General features: G+C 40.6%; 1 protein-coding gene across 2 annotated transcripts in view; it reads right to left on the bottom strand.

Annotated features, from left to right (window-relative positions):
* Nucleotides 1-12,952, bottom strand: part of AFG1L (AFG1 like ATPase) — an 80,455-nt gene extending 67,503 nt beyond the window's left edge. The window contains exons 1-2 of one of the 2 annotated variants that reach the window (XM_072855620.1): nucleotides 12,714-12,952; nucleotides 4,371-4,594 (exon numbers count right to left, since the gene is read on the bottom strand). In XM_072855620.1, coding sequence (XP_072711721.1) covers nucleotides 4,371-4,594; nucleotides 12,714-12,819 — 330 coding nt within the window. In that variant the 5' untranslated portion in view covers nucleotides 12,820-12,952. The remainder of the gene's footprint in view (nucleotides 1-4,370; nucleotides 4,595-12,713) is intronic. The other variant, XM_072855619.1, reaches the window with a different exon arrangement.
* Between the last annotated feature and the right edge of the window lie 4,945 nt (nucleotides 12,953-17,897).

The following is a 17,897-nucleotide window of genomic DNA, read 5'->3' as shown; positions in this document are numbered from 1 at the left end:
TGAGCTCTCCTACTCGGCAGTGGGCTGCACACCAGGATCTCCCCTTGAGTAGGGACACCTCTCAACATTACCCCTCGAGGTTGAGAGAATCCTTATTGCCTCAGATACTTGGTAAGTGAATTGGGAATAAGCACGCTGAAACTTTGTAATCTTAGCTCAGTGATATAAAGGACTGATTGTGCATATATAATCCTTTAGACATAAACCGTTGACCAAGTCTGGGACTAAGTTTGCATCCAGCCGCACCTAGACTCCTCTAAGGGAAGGAGTTGAGAACGAAAGGGCATCCTCTCTGAACCTCATGACTCAACGGGAGGGTCTCCCGAACAGTTTTGTCTGACCTGTCCTCTATGCAGTAAATAATCAAGTGTACCTTCCCATCGAATCTTGTTAAACCACTGTCGCATGTACTATCAAACTTCATTAAATCACTGTTTTGCATCGATAAACATATTGCTGCTTCTCTCTTATGAGTGAAGTGCATCACTCTTTCTGCGACACTGAACTAGCAAATAACTTCCTCAAAGATGGAAGAAGAGAAACAAAGATGTTGCGACTTCTTCTCCATCATGAATCATGATTTGATTTAATTACACAAGCTAGCAGGCTTTAACAGATTTACATAAAACTCACTGCTCTCCTCCTTTCTGGGGCTTTGATGTATGGCACAGCATCATAGTGCTCAACCTGCTTATCAGTCTTCTTAAGATTTCCACAGAGATATCAAGCTCTGAAAGAAAAACCTCAAACTGCAACAATACTTATCCCAATAGCAAGTAGTTCTACAGCTGCTTCTCACTGACTGTGGTATTAGTTCCCCAGTATCAGCGAGCCACGCAACAATTTTTAAAAGCTGGTTTAGAATTAAAGCATGGAACTGAAGCAATGTTACATGAAAGAGGGAAGTGCTTTAAAGGAACTAGTGAAAACCACATTCTCAATCTAAAAAATGGCATTTGACTTTGTGCTTTTAAGAAAGTGTCAGTCAGGCTGGCTTTACTGCGATTAGCACTGTTATGCAGGGACAAAGTAGCATCACAATTTCCTAAATAGAATAAGATTAGTATTTGTTCTCTGCAATAGAGACTTTCTTCCCTATTCATGCTTCTCAATCAAAGAAAGAGTAAATAACAAACCCACATAATTCTTGATCTACAAAGCCATTACAAGACACCTGCTCTAACAACTATAATGATTCAGGGCACTCCAGTTAACACAAGTCAGCTCTCAAAACTATTCTCAAAGGCAGCACTTTTAGAACAGAATATCCAAATATCCAAAACAGTTTACCAGAAAAGATCAAAATGCTCTAGCCTACTGATCCTCAGGTTTGACAGTAAGACCAACACCTTCATCGTAACATTTTTTCTAAAGAATGAAAATGAATAAAAGTCTGGCAGTATGTCCAAAAGATACCGTAGGAGCAAGCCAGATAACTGGCTTCCTTTTGCGTTACTTCCTCTTTTACAGTCCAGGTACAGTGCCTAAAGACAATTTTGAGGTAGGCAATTTAAAAGATTATGAGCCCAACACCAAAGCTTAAAAAGAAGCCCAGACAGATTAAAAAAAAAAAAAACAAACCCAAAACTTTTCACATTGAGCATCCTCAAGATACAAAACTCTGGCCTGCCAGATTACACTTACAGAAGTAGTTTGGCAAGCTGAATCTAGCTTGATCTCCTTACACTTATGCAAAAACAGTTCTTGTTCAGGCACGCTGCCATATTGCTTTGGATAACAAAGATAAGCAATTTTTAAAAGAGGAAATTTTTATTTTTTATTTGGTACTTGCCCAAATTCAATCAGTTGGCTGGTTTAGACTCAAGAGTTAGCCTACAAAGGCATCAAGACAACATGGATCCACAGGCACACACCCACATACAGTATAAATAAGTGTTTTAAAATACCATAAACATACAGTTTTCAGACTATATCTATCATTTTAACACTGTCTTTATGTGTTTAGTAATTTTAATTAAAGAAATCCTGAAAGTAAAAAGGTAAGAAATGTTATGAGCCTACCCACCAGCCAGAGCAGGCAAAAATGTACCCCAAATGACTGTTTGGCTCCAATTCCCACATCAGAGTTAGAATCATTGAATGATTTAGGTTGGCAGGGACTTCAGGGGATGATGCAGCCAAACCCCCTGTTTAAAGCTGGGTCATAGAATATCTCAAGTTGGAAGGGACCCATAAGGATGATCGGGTCAACTGGTACCAGAACAGAACTTCCAAAGACACACTCATTGCCTTCTAGGAGCAGTCTTGCCTTCGCACTTAGCTTCCTGTACTTCACTGCTCTCGTGTTTTTTCTTCCAGAGTGCCTGAATTCTGCTCCATGGAATTATTTCCCATTCAGGTTTCTTCTCACTGTATCTCAATTAAAAAAAAAAAAGCTCCTTCCTAGGTGTTTAGTCTGCTTCCTTTCATCAGAAGGCAGGAAGACATTATGGCATTTCCAGTCAAGCATATAATTAGCAAATACATGATCTCCAGCTACATGTATGAATTTAAAGCATTCAGGGGATGTTGGAGGCAGTCTGATAGCAAGCATGTGCCCCAATGCCCTGCACCCTGCTATACTTGCCTATTTGAAACAGGCACATTTACAGGTATAATACCTGTTCTCATACCAACATTCTCTTCTCTACTTTTTTCATGCCTTGAAGCTAATATACATCGCAAGAGCCTCAGAGCAGTAACTTGTCATTGGGTACCTAAAGGGCAGAGGACAGCATGTCATTTAGAGGCATTTGAGCCCTGTAGACTTCGGCTCCCCTGATCTCACGCTACATCATTTAGGCTTGCCATGCAAACAAAATACAGTATTTGTGCCACGTAATAGGAGAATTTGGGGTAGTAAGGGGAAGTATATGGGTAGGAAACAAGTTCAATAGAGTTAGATATTTAGATTTATGCCCATGAAATGCGGTGTGTTGCATAAAGGATGCTGAGAAAGGCTGACCTGGAGATTTATTAGCAAGATCTGCAGCTGACGGCATACATTGACTGTAAATGTGAAAGTTACTTCTGACAAAAAATAAAAACAAAAGTGGTGCAAGAGAACAAGAAAAAGAAAAAGGAAAACACTCAGTGGCTGGCTGGGAAGAGCAGTGACAGCTTCCAGACATCCTCCTCCTTAGGGGTAGGGAGGTGTCTCTCCAGTGCAAGCAGGGAAAGTGAAGATAATGATGGCAATGAGTATTTTGCCATGCTTTTTTCCCAGCACTATACTTTTATCATCAGACTCAGTCAAATGCCCTATTCTTGTTGTTTCCCCTCACTATGTTTATGACTATTTGTGCTGACTAGAGTATGTTAATCAGGTGCAAATGAAGCATATTCGCTGGTTGTTCAGCTTCTGTGCACGTCTATAATTGCTTAATATTTACCAAGTAATTAAATGTCTTATCTACTTTGGTGGGCGCTATGTTTGGTTTTCTGGGATATAAACTCAAATCTACACAACAAGAGGCAAGGAAAACTGAGGGGGGATTCTCACATTGGTTCTAGTTGCTTCCCGTGAGAACCTGCCATAACAAAGCTATCAAGATTTCCAGGTGCAAGGCCACAAGAGCAACAATCTGAGAATAACAGCATGAGAACAAGATGTGAAAAATACTGCCACAGAGACCATGGAAAACACTGCGTCAACAGCTTCAGGGAAGTTACAGAGCTGCAACAGCAGGCTATTAGCATTACTAATACTAAGGTACTATGGTTGCCAAGGCACTGTGCAACAAGGATATGTCTGAATTTTTGTTCATACTTTGAAAAGGAGCTGTGATGCCCCCAAAAATGCAACTGGGGTGCAGATCACACCTCTTCCTTCTTTCCTTACCTCACCTGGAGACTAACAACACTGGAAAGAATGGACTTTTTTTTTTTTTAAAGTCATGTCTGATCTCTGTTATTACGTTTTGCAAAGCTAAATTATTTAGACTCTGCTGGCTAATTTCACTTATATTCATGGAAGATCTGTCAGAACACAAAACATCAGTGTTCAATAAGCGTAACCCAAACACACGTGTTATACCAGTGTTTGAGAATTAAAACCTGGTCTAGGCCCCTCTCTCCTATAGAAAAATGACATCTTTTGAAAGGCAGACAGTGCACATAACCAAAATCATATCCGATTTTCTTATATAATTATTTCAATAATATTTAATTTGGTTACTTCTAGAGTACCACTGGAATTTTACAAACCAAAAGAGAAAGAACAGAGATCCAAACACGAACAATGATCTACCTGTAAAGACTCAGATGCAAAAATAAAGACTTGTGTTAAATGACAGAAATGTATGTATTTGAAGCACATTCTTATGAGCAAATATAAACGCAAAAAATATTTTTATCATTATAAACCTCACCTTTGAGAAAAGATTTTTTGAACTGATGCTGTAGCCTTTAAGGCTCTCATGCAATTTCTGCAGATGCTGCACAACTCTTCTTTGTTGCTCGTCATTCCTCAGCTCTTCTTGTTTAATCAGAAAGTCATAATGTTCTAAAGGTCCATTGCAAACCAATAAGGCTCTGGCGTTAGTATCTGTAGGAGTACCAGGAGGTGTCTTCTCATTTGCCTGAGCTGCGTATGCTGCAAAATGAAAAGTATATTAATAATAGAGAAGTTTTGAAAAGCATCCTCTTATATTCATAAACAACACACATTCTTAACACTTTATACAAAGATGTACATCCATTACTTACCTATACAACCACTAGAGTATGTTACCCCTTTGTTTTTCATTAAATCAACTTCTAACTTTAGTAGTAAACACCTCTAGTAATATGTTTTAACATTTATTTTTATTATTAACAAGCACAGACACTAGAAAGCCCAGCTGGAGAGTGGTAAGATTTGGATGAGCTGTTGCAAGGGAAGTTTTGACCTTTTTGTTGTTTGCAAACTGGGGCAAAACCATTTTAAAAAAAAAAAAGTGCATTTCTCTGAATAGATTAATCCTTTAGAGAGAGGTGGGCTAAACTAGACAGAAAGAATTTAAAAGCCAGCAAACGGGAGACCAAAACGGGAGTTCTGTAACCAAGGTGAAAGAGTCAAAGGCCACACTAAACAAGGCAATAGCTGTGAAACACTGCAGTGCCACAGCCTGCTCTGCTGGCATTATCTTCTGCCTAGAAGAGACAGGGCTGTGCCCAAGCAGGAATTCTGGTTTTAGGGGGGAAAAAAAAAAAAGTCAGAATTGCTAAACATAGAATGAGATGTAACTAGGAAAGGGAAGAACATACAGGACTACAAAGAAGGGTCACTAAATCAGTAAGATCAGTAACTTAACAACGGAATACACTGGAAAGGTGTTTAATATCTTGTTTGCTTCCACTGTCATTTAAAAGGTTACGTATAATCATGAGTAACACAATTTGTAGCAATGGTAAAAGAAATAGATTTGAGTAGGAAAAACATGTATCATAGACTACATAGTTAGATATTTTGAACATTGTGAGATCTAAGGAAATTCATCCCTAAATGCTTTAGGTAAGTTTCCTAAGCAACACAATGGCCTCTAACAGCCTTCTCTGAGGCCTCACTGAAGGCAGGTGAGGTTCCAAAATACTAGGAAAATGAAACAATTTTTGTCTTTAAAAAGGAGAGAAAGGCAAATCCTGAAATTCATAGGTCAGTCAAAACAACTTCAAAACACTCAAAAATACTGGAACAAGTACAAGCGGGGTTTTTTTTTGTTTCGTTTGTTTGTTTTTTAAAATAAAGCACTTAAGATAACAACATAACAAATAAAAGGCAACACCAGCTCCTCAGAAACAGCACAAGATCAACAAGTTTTCCTCTCTTATCAGGTAACATGCTTAGTGGGTAGAGGAAAAACATCTTAATTGCAGTAACACTTTTGTCATGGGGTCACACAGCATTCTCATATATAAAGTAGGAAAGTAAGTAGAAAAGTAAGTTGCAAATGAAATTACTTTTGAGCAGGTACAAAAACAGCTAGAAAAACTACATGTAATGAATAATTACTACAGTTAAACTAGGTGCATATTTGCAGGAGAATTTCAGAGAAGGCTCAGAATCTCAGCTTGGTGCAATCCAGAATTTCCAATCATGACCTGTATATGGCAAAATAAAGCACATGGACTGGGAACTGAGATAACAGCAAGTCAGGAGGGGACTGCAAACACCCTGGAAGGCAAGGCAATTCTGGCAAACTGGACAAAGAATGGAATACAAATAGGATGCAATTCAACAGGGACAAAGTACGGTGCTTAGGGAAATAAATAACTGAAGAGATGGGGAATAACCAGCTAAAGAGCAGCTCAGCAGAAAAGGATCCAGGGGCTACACTGGATCACAAACTGACAGTGAGACACCATCATAATGCTATTAGAGGAAAAAATAAAATAAAATTAAAAAGCGCAAGTACTGCAATGTATATATATGAGGGGCAATATAAGCACACATGAAAAAAACCTGTTCTATTCAATACTGATATAGCCTGCCCTGGAACACACTTTTCAATTTTCACATCGTATTTCATGAGAGGTATAAACTAAATGGGAGAGTAGACGATGATTTAAAGGACTATTTGTTAAACCATGGGTCACAACCCACAAAGAAGTTGCAAGAAGCACAGGAGTTTTAAGTTGTTATAAGAAACATAAAATGAATATAGTTATAAAAGAGAAAGATAAAACTGAACAATTAGATCAAATTATGTTTATTTATTGCAAGTAACACCTTAGCTTCTCCAAAGCAAGACAGTCACTGTTTACATCTGCAGCCAATAATTACACCAAATTCTCCTGTCCTGAAGGAATTGAGTTACTGCTATTAATTCAAAGTAATTAGCTCATCCCTAGCTAAAGAGATCACATAAAGAGAGTTGAGTTCAAAGTCCATTACTGCCAAAATAACAGCAAGTAAAACCTTCAGAGGAGACTAAAGAAAAGCACATAGCGATCTCCAGATACGCACAGGGTACTGAGAAAAGGAAATAAAGTGTATTTATACAGTTACCTTAGTAACTGTAATTAAGGCAGTGAAATCGATTAATAGTCTAGAAGTTGTAAAGCTTTCATTGATGGGGAGTGAATTTTAAAAATAAGTTTGAGAAAAATCTGTCAGCAATACCTGATCCGACTCCAAAGGGAAGGGGAAAAGGCATAGATGATCTCTCAAAGTTTTTTCACCTTGTTTTCACTCCCACATAAAGTGAACCTCAGTCCTGTGATCTGTACCTCTAAACTATATGTGCCTTCGCAACACATAGAGCTTGATGGCTCTGAGAGCTCCAACGTGAGGGACAGCCAGTGCACCATTATACCATTATACCTATAAAGCCACCAGTTCCTACTGCTTACCATAAGATTGGAGAAAAAAAATAAAAGCTCATTTAGGGATAAGAAAGGGTTTGTGGCTCATGACCTTCCTGGCCATGGACAAAGCACACCAGTAGGACTGCTCAGGAGCGTGTTTTTTGTCTCAGATTACATGTACTTACACCTAACCATCCCGGGAGTGTAAGAAAATACTTCGTCATTAACAGATGACAGAGATGGAGAGTATGTGCAACTGATGACAGAGGGTGTCATGGGACAAATTACTCGCTGTTCTCCTAAAATAATATTGAACGCTGGGATTTAAATATGATGGGGGTACACTATAATACACTACCAGGAGACATGCAGTAACTGGTAAGTGATAAACTCAAACTTGTAGCTGCAAAATAAACGCATATGCTCTTAAAACGTGTGTAGGCGTTTTAGAGGCACGTCAACAGAAGACAGCTATTCAACTGATAAACCATCCTAAAAGACAGAAAAAAATGTGGGTCTTCCATTCTAACCTGCATTTTGTGGGATAGATTGCAAAATCATTCACACAACTATGATTCTATAGCAATCTATTCCCGAACTGACAAAGAAAAGGAAACTTTAGAAATTTTAATACATAGCAGAGGAATAATATGCAACCACCTTCCATAGTTTTACATCAAGGAAACTACTGTTAGAATAGGAATCACCTATGATTCCGCACATTAATCATAGTCCTACAGCCTTCTCCTCCGTATTGCAAAAGATGGGTTTTCATTTATCTCTTCCCGTTTCATTATCTAATCTTTGTATTACATAAACTGTTACGCAATTTTTATTAGCTCCCTTCTGAAATCTTTAAGCGTCACACACACAAAAAGCATCTTCTATTTCTATGTAGTGTTCTAGATATGACTATAGAAAAGCGCGGTGTCAATTCATTATTCACCTAGTTTTACATAAAACAATGTAAAACTACAGACATGCGTTCATCCATAACCTATCTTTCCCACCTCCATGGTACAGGACAGTGTTGGATATTACCACATTTAGCCTGACATTCACTGCTTCTTTAAGAGTTGCCACCAGGTTGCAACTTTTTATTAAATTCCTGTTCCTAAAACATAAATATTTAAGTGTAATCTCACTTTATTTCAAGCCATAAAATTAGCTGCTTGCGTTTGCCTTTCTGCTCGACTATCCAAGGATGACAGACTAAGTTGCAGTGAAGACGTACTGTGATGCACACAAAAAAGTCCTGCCTTGGAGAAATCCAAGAGGAAAAACTCACCAAAGCCAAAACCACTTATTAATGTATAAATGCCTAACGAAAATGCCAATCTGAAGTTATAAAAATTTCCTTTAAAGCATGGAACTTAAGACACTTTCAGTAAACTGGCATTAATTTCCCACTGCAAAGACAAGTGCCTACCTAGAAATACAAAAATAAAAAGTATTCTTAACTCCAGGGACCTTCTGCTCTGGAAAAGAGAAGCAAATTGAAAAACTAGTCAGTATGTTGTCAAGTTTTCCTACTGCCACTTAGAAACAATGTCTGAGATGACACAGGAAAAAGGCATGCAAGTTTCAATGACACCGCTTATGAAAGCAACAGTCACAGCTGAGGCAGGCACTAGAGTTATTTATGTAAGAAGACAATCTGAAATGGAAGCTAGGTTGTGGCACATCGAAAACTGATCTTGACAGCAGCCAGGAGGTTGAGAGCACAGAATGGTAACCGAGGTAAACACTACTCACCCTGGTAACCCTTATTTTTTTCCCAGTAGCTGGATTTCATTATGTAAGGTTTTGAACTGTGATGTCTAAAATCTGTCAGAAGATAATTCCCATGACAAAAATCCTAGCAGGTCCTTGTCTCCCCCATATTTCAGGGCTTAGGAAAAGAACCTGGGCTTCACTGACATGAATTTCATCTTTGCTATCTTTCCATGACTGCAGAAACTGACAACTTTGAATTTATTGATCTGTGAGTTTTCAAGTTACGCAAACAGATTTCACGTGAATTTAAGATGTTTATTCACTTCTGGGAGAGAAAAAGTATTGTATTTCCACAGATGAATTAAAATTTGGTCTGCAAGATCTCTTATTGCCATTGAACTAAACATCTTTTAAACACATGATTAGAATTTTAGATGTTTAATGAGATGAAATATAAAGAAAAAAGAAAAACCATGACAGATAGATAATATCCAGCTAAAGAAGCAAAGATCAAACAAATGGAACTGTACTCCTTTTATTGCAAAAGGAGTCATGCTTCAGATTACAATATTCACCTCACTAGAGGGTCGCTCACAGTACACGTGAAAATGTGTATTATTAACTCCAGAAACAAAGTTGAAACAAGCACTTCAGGGGACTGATGATGGAAAAAAAAATAAAATCACCTTTAACCCTTGTGCTGTATGTATGCTTCAAACCACTCCATCATGGGAATGATCAGAAATAGTTTTCATTCATGGAGATTAAGGCTGGAAGACAACATTGACCCTTCTAAGTATAAGGGAAGTTAAATTTATCTAATTACCCTTGAACTACACTCAAGAATTCTGTTTGATTACAGCATATTTTGAAGAAAATATGTTCTGAAGACATAACAGATGGAGAATTACCCATTTCCTATGACACTTTGATGTAATGGTTAATTACTGTTTGTCTTAAAGATAAAAAATATTTCCACCTAATAGTTGTTCGAGAACTGCATCTAAATCAAAGTCGAGGAGGCTACAACTGCACTGAAGTCAAGAACCCCAAAATCACCCAACTGGCACCTTTGCTGACAGTCACAATCAAGAAGCTGGAATAGCTTCTGCTAAATCAGTGTTAAGGCACCGTACAGGAATCACATCTGTTTCATCACTGCTCTGCAGACAGAATTCTGCCTTGAGAGCTTTTATGAAAAGCTCTCAAGGCAGGGGGGAATTCAGGGGGGGGGGGGTAACAGAAAGCAACTTTTAAAAACTGTCGTGTTTTCAACAAGCCAAGCTGAAGTTCAGAATATGGGATTTGGGTCACAATGAAGCTAAACTGCTTCAAACCCCCAAACCCTTAATGCAAAGCTGCTAAAATTGCCTATGAAACACAGCTGCCATGACAGAAGAAGAGGACTTTGAAGTTAGACAGCACTTTTATCAACAGGCAGATGGTGGTATCAGAGACCTCACTAAACTCATAATTAAGCTGATAACAGAACTGCTACAAAATCTTTCCTTCTTGGATGATACTACAGCGATGGAGAAGGGCAACGGTACAGTCTTTAGCTCCAAAGGTTATTTTCCTGCAGGAGAATGGGCGTGAAGGTAGCAAAAGATGAGAAAAGACATTTTTTTTGCATCCTAGTACCTGTAGATAATAATAACGTTCTCTTGTCTCATCTTTATTAAATATATGAGCAAGTTTTGCAGAATCAGTTTCAAACAGGTAGACTGCCCCACGGCGTACAAGGATTTGGATGAGTTAAGCACATCCATTGAAGATAAGCACACGCATAAACCTGCAGAAGAACAAAGACTTGGCATGTAAGCTTCTCAGGAAGGAGATCATGTGTTGGTTATAAAGCAGAAAATACATTTATAGTCCTATAATAACACCAAACAATTGGTCCTTTCAAAATATTTTACAATGCTTAATGAGAAGAATGGGAGAGAAGGCCATCTGAAAAAATTATTTACTTTCCAATGCTTAACAGAATGCTTAGAAAAGCAAAGTCTGACCAACCATACGGGGGGGGGGGGGGGGGGGGGGGGGCTAAGTTATCTGCACAAATTGAAAATGTTAGGCCAATATCATGTAAAAACAAATGAAAAAAAATACATCTGCTGAAATGAGCAGTTCAAATCAGATGAGGCAAGTTGCAGCTAAGATACAAGAACAAGGACTGTCCTCCCATCTTTGTCTCATTATATGACCTTAAATGAAGCACTGAACCAGTATTTAGCCCTCTTGCAGTCCATTCATTTGGGCAGTGTATGAAACAGTATCTAAGCTTCTAGAAATATGAGTTGGAACTAGAATTCTGCTTTTTGCATACATGCCTGTGACGTTATTCTGAAATAAGATTACTTGTACTATTTCCATGCACACCTCATTTAATCTGACCTACAGATGAAAGCAGAAAAAGACAGAAAAGTTTACAGTGAAATTGAAACATTACACAAATACTACTTGTGAAGTCTTTTAATTAAGGAAAAGGTATAAAAGTGTGGAAAGCAAATCATAAAAACAAATAAAAGGACTATACACCAGTGATCATAAAAACAAGATTATAAATCAATTCAATGATAGCTGCCCACCTCTGCAGATGTCCCCAATCAACAAATGTAAGGGACTACCTTCCCTTTTAACATGCAAGCTGAAGAACTAGGGCTAAAGGCACTGGATTTGCTCTGATAACTTTTTTAAAATGGTAATATGTTGGCAATAAAAAACAATCTACACAAATGTGAAGTGCTGGACCAGTATCAAATTTAAAAAAATCCTCTATAACTATAATACTAACTATAGTGCTTATTTAATCAGCAAATCTATTTCCAATCTATTTTCCTTAGGACGTATAAATATTGTACAGTCACAATATGACGTGTGTGTACATGAACATTTACCAACCCCCCCAGGCCTGCTGATTGACTTCCAGACCTCTGGCACCCACCCGAACTTAACTGAATTCCCACACTTTTATCAGACTGGTACAGGACGAATGCTTCTAACCTAAGCCTCAAGTTAACAAAACCTAGTTCCCCATAAATTTGTGTATTACACTGACTTTTTAAGAAAGGCTGCCAGATAGAGCTCAGCTCTATACATCGGAGGATCCTTAAGGGGAAAAGAGTCCCCGAGACAGCCTGAAGCACAGTGAGAGCTTTGGCAGGCACAAGCACACCCGCCGCCCGCCAAGCTCCCGCAGCGCGCTGCAGCCCTGTTTACTAAGGGAAAACGGCGTCGCTAACTCGGGAAGTGGCGGGGCCGTTCACGGATGCCCCGCCGCTCCAGGGGGCCGAGGCCGACTCCCGGCGCCAGCCCCCAGCCGCGCCACCCGGGGACGCGGGGTCTCTCGGGGGCTGGGTCGGCAGACAGGCCGCCCCGGCCTGCCCAGGCCGGGGAACGTGAGTACACGGACAGGGCACGCCAGCGCGGTGGGGCCGGTGCGCGTCCCGGCGGCTGCCGCCTGCCCCGCCCGCTCGGCACCGGCAAGCCCCCTCCCCTCGGCCCGGCCTCCCCTCCGCCGGAGGGGAGACCCGCGGCGGGGAGGGACGCAGCGGCTCCCGCGACCGCTCCACGGTGCCCTCCCTGTGCGGTGCCCCCCCTGTGCGGTGCCCCAGCAGCCTGTCGCTCGCCCTCCCTTCGCCCGGCTGCGGGCAGGGCAGGGCAGGGCCGGGCCGGGCCGGCAAGCCCCCTCCGGCGGCGGTACTGACCTCTCCGCAGGGCGGCGGCCCGCGCCGGTAGCAGGCGGGCGGCTCGCCGCGCCGAAGCCCGCAGCAGGCAGCGCGCAGTAACCAAGGGCGACACGGGCGCCGCCATCTTCCCGGCCCGGCCTCTGCGGCGGGGGCGCGGGGCGCGCTGGGAAATGGAGTCCCGCCGCCCCCGGGGCAACGGCCGCGCTCCGCCGGAGGAACCGCGCCTCGGCCGGCGCTAGGCGAGTCGTTCCAGAGGGGCTCCCCGGTTCCTCTCCCTCCCCTTGCCCCCCAAACCGAGCCGCAGGCTGTGAGGCAGCCCTTGGGGAGCCGGGCGGCCAGCAGAGGAGGCAGAGCCGGCCGCGCCCGCCCCAGGGCCGCACTCCCTGCGCAGCCGTTGCGGCCACTCGGCACAAATCGCACTTTACAGACCCACCAAGTGCCACACTGGTGCCATTTATAGTACCTTACTGCCGTATCCACGCACTCAAATTTTCTAATCAACTTGCTTGTCGCCTATAATGTGTATCGTGCTGCACCAGGGCTCTATCCGATGCAGCTGCTTTCAGGCCAGCTTGACTGTCACTGAGGAGTTTCGGCAACTGAATTTGCATTTGTCGATGATTTCTAGCTTGTGCTGTTTATCTTTAAAAGCACGGACCATAAAATATTAAGGACAAATATTTGTAAAATATTAAGGACAAATATTCCTGGCCAGAGTTACAGCCTATCTGCACATTAGCAGTACAACCACTTCTGTGCCTATGAACATATATTTAAACCGCAACAGTAAGATACCTTAACGTAAAAGCAGATTTCCCTGAAGATAATGCAAAACCTAGAGGCTGATTCAGCCCCGTACAGCCGGTGTGAGCTTAGTACACAGTAAGCCTTGGCAGTATCAGTTCAGATACCCACACAGGGCTCCTGAGAGCTCCAGGGGAGAACGCCGACCACCTGCCTTGTTTGGTAGGTACCCGACTGTCTTATCCAACCGCCTCCATTGTGACTACAAAGCTCTTTTGACAGAAAGGCACAAAGCAAAAAGCTTACGCTCCAAGGGAAAGGCACTGGCACTCAGGAATCGCTAACCATAACACTCGCCTGTTCGCTGGCTGGCCCTCCGTTCCCATCAGAAATGCACGCAAAGGTCAGGACGGGGCTTCAGAAGATGTTGCCTACGGCGTGCATTGTGCAAGAAATAGATAAGAAAATGTCTGCTCATGGTGAAAGTCCAAAGGAAATGCTTTAACTGACATTTGGGTTTGCAACATCATAATTCCTATATCTTATTCTAGAGTTAAATTTCTGTTCAACATGAGAAAGTGAACAAGTCATTTTCACAGACTATTATTCAACTTTCTTTTTTTATAAGGAGTATAGTAAAATGTTCCATCAGGGCAGTATAGAACTGCTTGCAAACAAAAGTTGATTATATCCTAAATAGTATTGCTAATTTTAAAAATAATGGTTTTGATATTGAAAATATTAACGGTGATTAAAGTTATGTTCTAACACATTCAGCTGTTTTAAAATATGTGGTTGCTCCAGACACATCTTCAGTGCTATATACCTAATTAAGTAGTGAACTAACGTGACAATTTATCACATCTTAAAAGAGCTGTTTTCAGTGCATTTTCTTTCATCTTTCCTTTATTGAGCATTTATTGGTTTTGACTCATCGTAGCATGTTACAGCTATCAACACCTGTGCCCATTTAGGAATGAATTCCAGTACAAATCATAGTGAATTGAATAGACGTCTCAAAGATGCATCACAATTGTTGCAATATTTTTAGAAACTCAAACAAGGAAACAAACAACTTCAGTAAAAGTGATTTAAATAACAAATAACTTATCTTTATAAACAGCTTATCTCCTTGAGAACAAAGAATAAACAAGGCAACAAGAACTGTTTTTTCTTCCATTATTAACTCAGATCACAATACGAATGGGTGAAATGTCAAGAATAATTGGAGAAAATGACAGCATAATCTTCAGCAAAAACATCTGATTTATTTAAATTGTCACTGTTTTTTTCTTAACCTTGTTATCCAAGGCAGCATAGAAAAACTTCCCATTTGGGTCTATCCTGGTATCTTCCACCTAAGTGAATAAACCCTCTGCAATGCTACGAGCCTTCTATACACTGGCAAACTCTGAAATGCCACCATACACTGTATTGCGCACCCCAGGAACTGAATCTGCATTGGCTGTAAGCACTTGGCAAAAACACGTTTTGGTGGTTTTGCCTAAATGAACAGGACTTTCAAGTATACTTCTGTAGATTAGCATGGATAATGTTGTGTAACAGAGATCCATTCTGTGCTATGTTCGCATACCTCATTCCCTGTCCCTGTCCCTTTGCTCACCTCCAAAAATGTGACATTGCAGCTGTGTAGAAATCAAACTGACACTTGTTCAACCCAGTTGCATTATTAGCCTGCCAGCCAGCCAAAAGTATAGGTGGTTTTTAACAGGAATAAAACTCAGGGGTATAATAAAACCCCTCCAGAGGCCCCCTCTGGCCTCCAGTGGTATAAATTGCACTCCTTTTAGAAATCCTGATGTGCTGAATCCTATGGGGATGTATGTGTCCAAGGGTCGTTGGGTCTCTGCCAGACCCACTCTAAGTTTCTGCAGAAGGAGGGCAGGGTCTACCTGCCTGCAAGGCTCCAAGATATTCCCACCATGGGAAACATCTTTGGCTCCCAAACATAAATGTACTTTTGATCTAGGACTGACCATTCAGCCTACTCTATGAAAATTGATTTTGTGGCTAGTTTTCATCAACACGGCTTCCATCAAAAGCCATTTCCCTGGGATTATGTCAAAACACTCTGGGGTAAACTTGATATTAACCTCATCTATTTCAAGACAATCAAATATGCTATTAATAGTCTACATCGCTTTTAAAGCCTCAGATTAATAAAGCTGCAGAAATGTTCCCGAACTTATGGACTTACAGCCATTTTCACTATCTGTTTACTGCTTGCATTTCAGTCAGCTCAAACAGCTCAATGTGCTTGAAATTCATTGCACAGTTTTTCAGTTACATGGACACTACTCAGCTTCTCTCAGAACAAGGAGTTCACAGTAGAAATGAATGCTGTGAGGTAGTGGATGACATTTTAAACATTAAGGAATCTAGAAGTGTATATGAGAATCATCCCTGTTGAAAGGGATAATATTGTGTAAAAAGGGAGAAGAGGAATTGAATTCATTAGTTAAATCTAAATCTATATATATTAAAAATATGTGGATATTACAAATTATATTTATACGCTTAATATTTTTACCTGGATGATAAATATATAATGCAGACATCCAAACACCATGCTTCAAAGCACTGGCAGCTAATCAGGAAGTCATTGCACAATTCAATGCCTTGTGGGTTTTGCCTTATCCTGAGTCAGCATTCCCCACAAGTTTTGACAAAATATCCCTGTGTTGACTAAAATGTGTTAACCTGGGCACTTGTCAGAAGCCTGGAGAATCCTAACTGGATAATGGAGAGATTTGGTTTCTGTTGCAGTTAGATGTGCCTTTTTCTTTTACAAACAAAGAAACAAACAAAAAAATACTTGAGAGGTATTACTACACCAAATTTAAGAATTAATCATCCATTAATACCTGCTTCTGTGGGTTCATGCTATGAGACTCTGGTATTCATATTGCCACTTGAAGTTATGCCAGAAAATTTGTGTGTCGTAGTTGAATAAATAATGTATAGTAACAAATCCATCAGTACCTAATCTCTTGTTTGTTACACTAAACGCTTGATTTCTTGCATCTAATCTTTGGACTTACAAACACAGCTGACCTCCCTCCCTCCAGATTTGAAATTTGGCCCAAAGTTCATGTCAGAAACAGAATTAAAACTTTCTTTTCTGAATTTATGCTCACCTTCATCCTCAAAGAAGAACCTTTCAAGCAAGCAGAAACAACTACAAATAGTGTAACTCTAGTCTCATGGATCGGAAAAAACATCCAAAACACAATTCAAAATAAACAAATGCATTTTCTGAGGGTTGGAAGGAAACAAGGAGGCTCACAGGACTCTGATTTTCCCCCACCTTCATTCCTTCTCTTTGCCTCATTAGCCAGCATGGCATGCATGCTTTCACGTGATGTAAGGGGGGGTAGTCATGAAGCAGGGCATCTTCCCCTTTGTCTCCCAGGTCAAAGGATTTGTATTTGACCTCAATAAAAAAGACAGAGATGGGAGACCTCACCAAATCACTGTAACCTCCTTACTGACCAATGCTATTGACACACGGGCACTAAAACATGCACTCCCTGTAGCTTGTCTCTGCATGGCTCTCCACCACCAGTTAATCTCTGTTAGGAAAAACAGACAGAACCATGGTGCCAAGATGGTATGCCATGAGAAAAGCATTCAACTTAAGCCTCACTCTTAGTATTTACCCAGCATTATATTATATGAACAAATTATCATCGTATTGATTCATCGTAGGCTCACCAACTTTCCAAATGTACAGTATTAGGCACTTCTTTTGTTTCTTTGGAATAGATAAGGAAACCAGGCTTGGCCAGGAGGCAGACAATATATTATACTTAAGACAATACCAGTGCTCTGTCGTATTTTCACATTTGCAGTCAGATGTGGTAGCATAGGTTGTGTAACAAACAAAAGCTTATCCAGATGCGTGCATATGTAATCTCAGTAGAATTTATTAGTTTTTTCTTGCCTTGCTGCAAGACCAGTTTAATAACTAGTATAGTTCAGGTAAGGCTCCCTTTCACTCCCACTTCGTAAAACTCTGTCAGCTTAATTTCTGTTTATAATTATAAAGTGAATAGTTGGCAGCTATTAGCAGAAAGAAAGGAAGTAAGGAAGGTGCACTAGTAAGGGGGAGAAATAACACTGGAGGAGTGATGAGCAAGAAATTAACGGAAGTTACCAAGCAAACCACCTACAGCGTACTGGTTATGTGGATGGACTATTTTTGTACCTTGGGTTCATCTCTGCTTTCTGATTAACTTTTTATTAACCTAGACAGCTGCTAACCAAACTTGCCTGATGTTAACTTTGAGTCTCTTGGATGTGATCTGTGGGCAGCCTGCCATTTTGCCTACTGCCTAGACACAGATTTTTAGGAAAAAATATAACTAGTTTCCCTACAGTCTCATTCTACCTGGATAGTAATGGAGCGTCACCAGAAATCTTTTATAAAGCAGGACG

Source organism: Ciconia boyciana, chromosome 3 (genome assembly GCF_034638445.1).
Source record: "Ciconia boyciana chromosome 3, ASM3463844v1, whole genome shotgun sequence".
NCBI classification, from domain to species: domain Eukaryota; kingdom Metazoa; phylum Chordata; class Aves; order Ciconiiformes; family Ciconiidae; genus Ciconia; species Ciconia boyciana.
The sequence above is the reverse complement of the archived record's forward strand: the minus strand, read 5'-3'. Positions and strand labels throughout refer to the sequence as shown.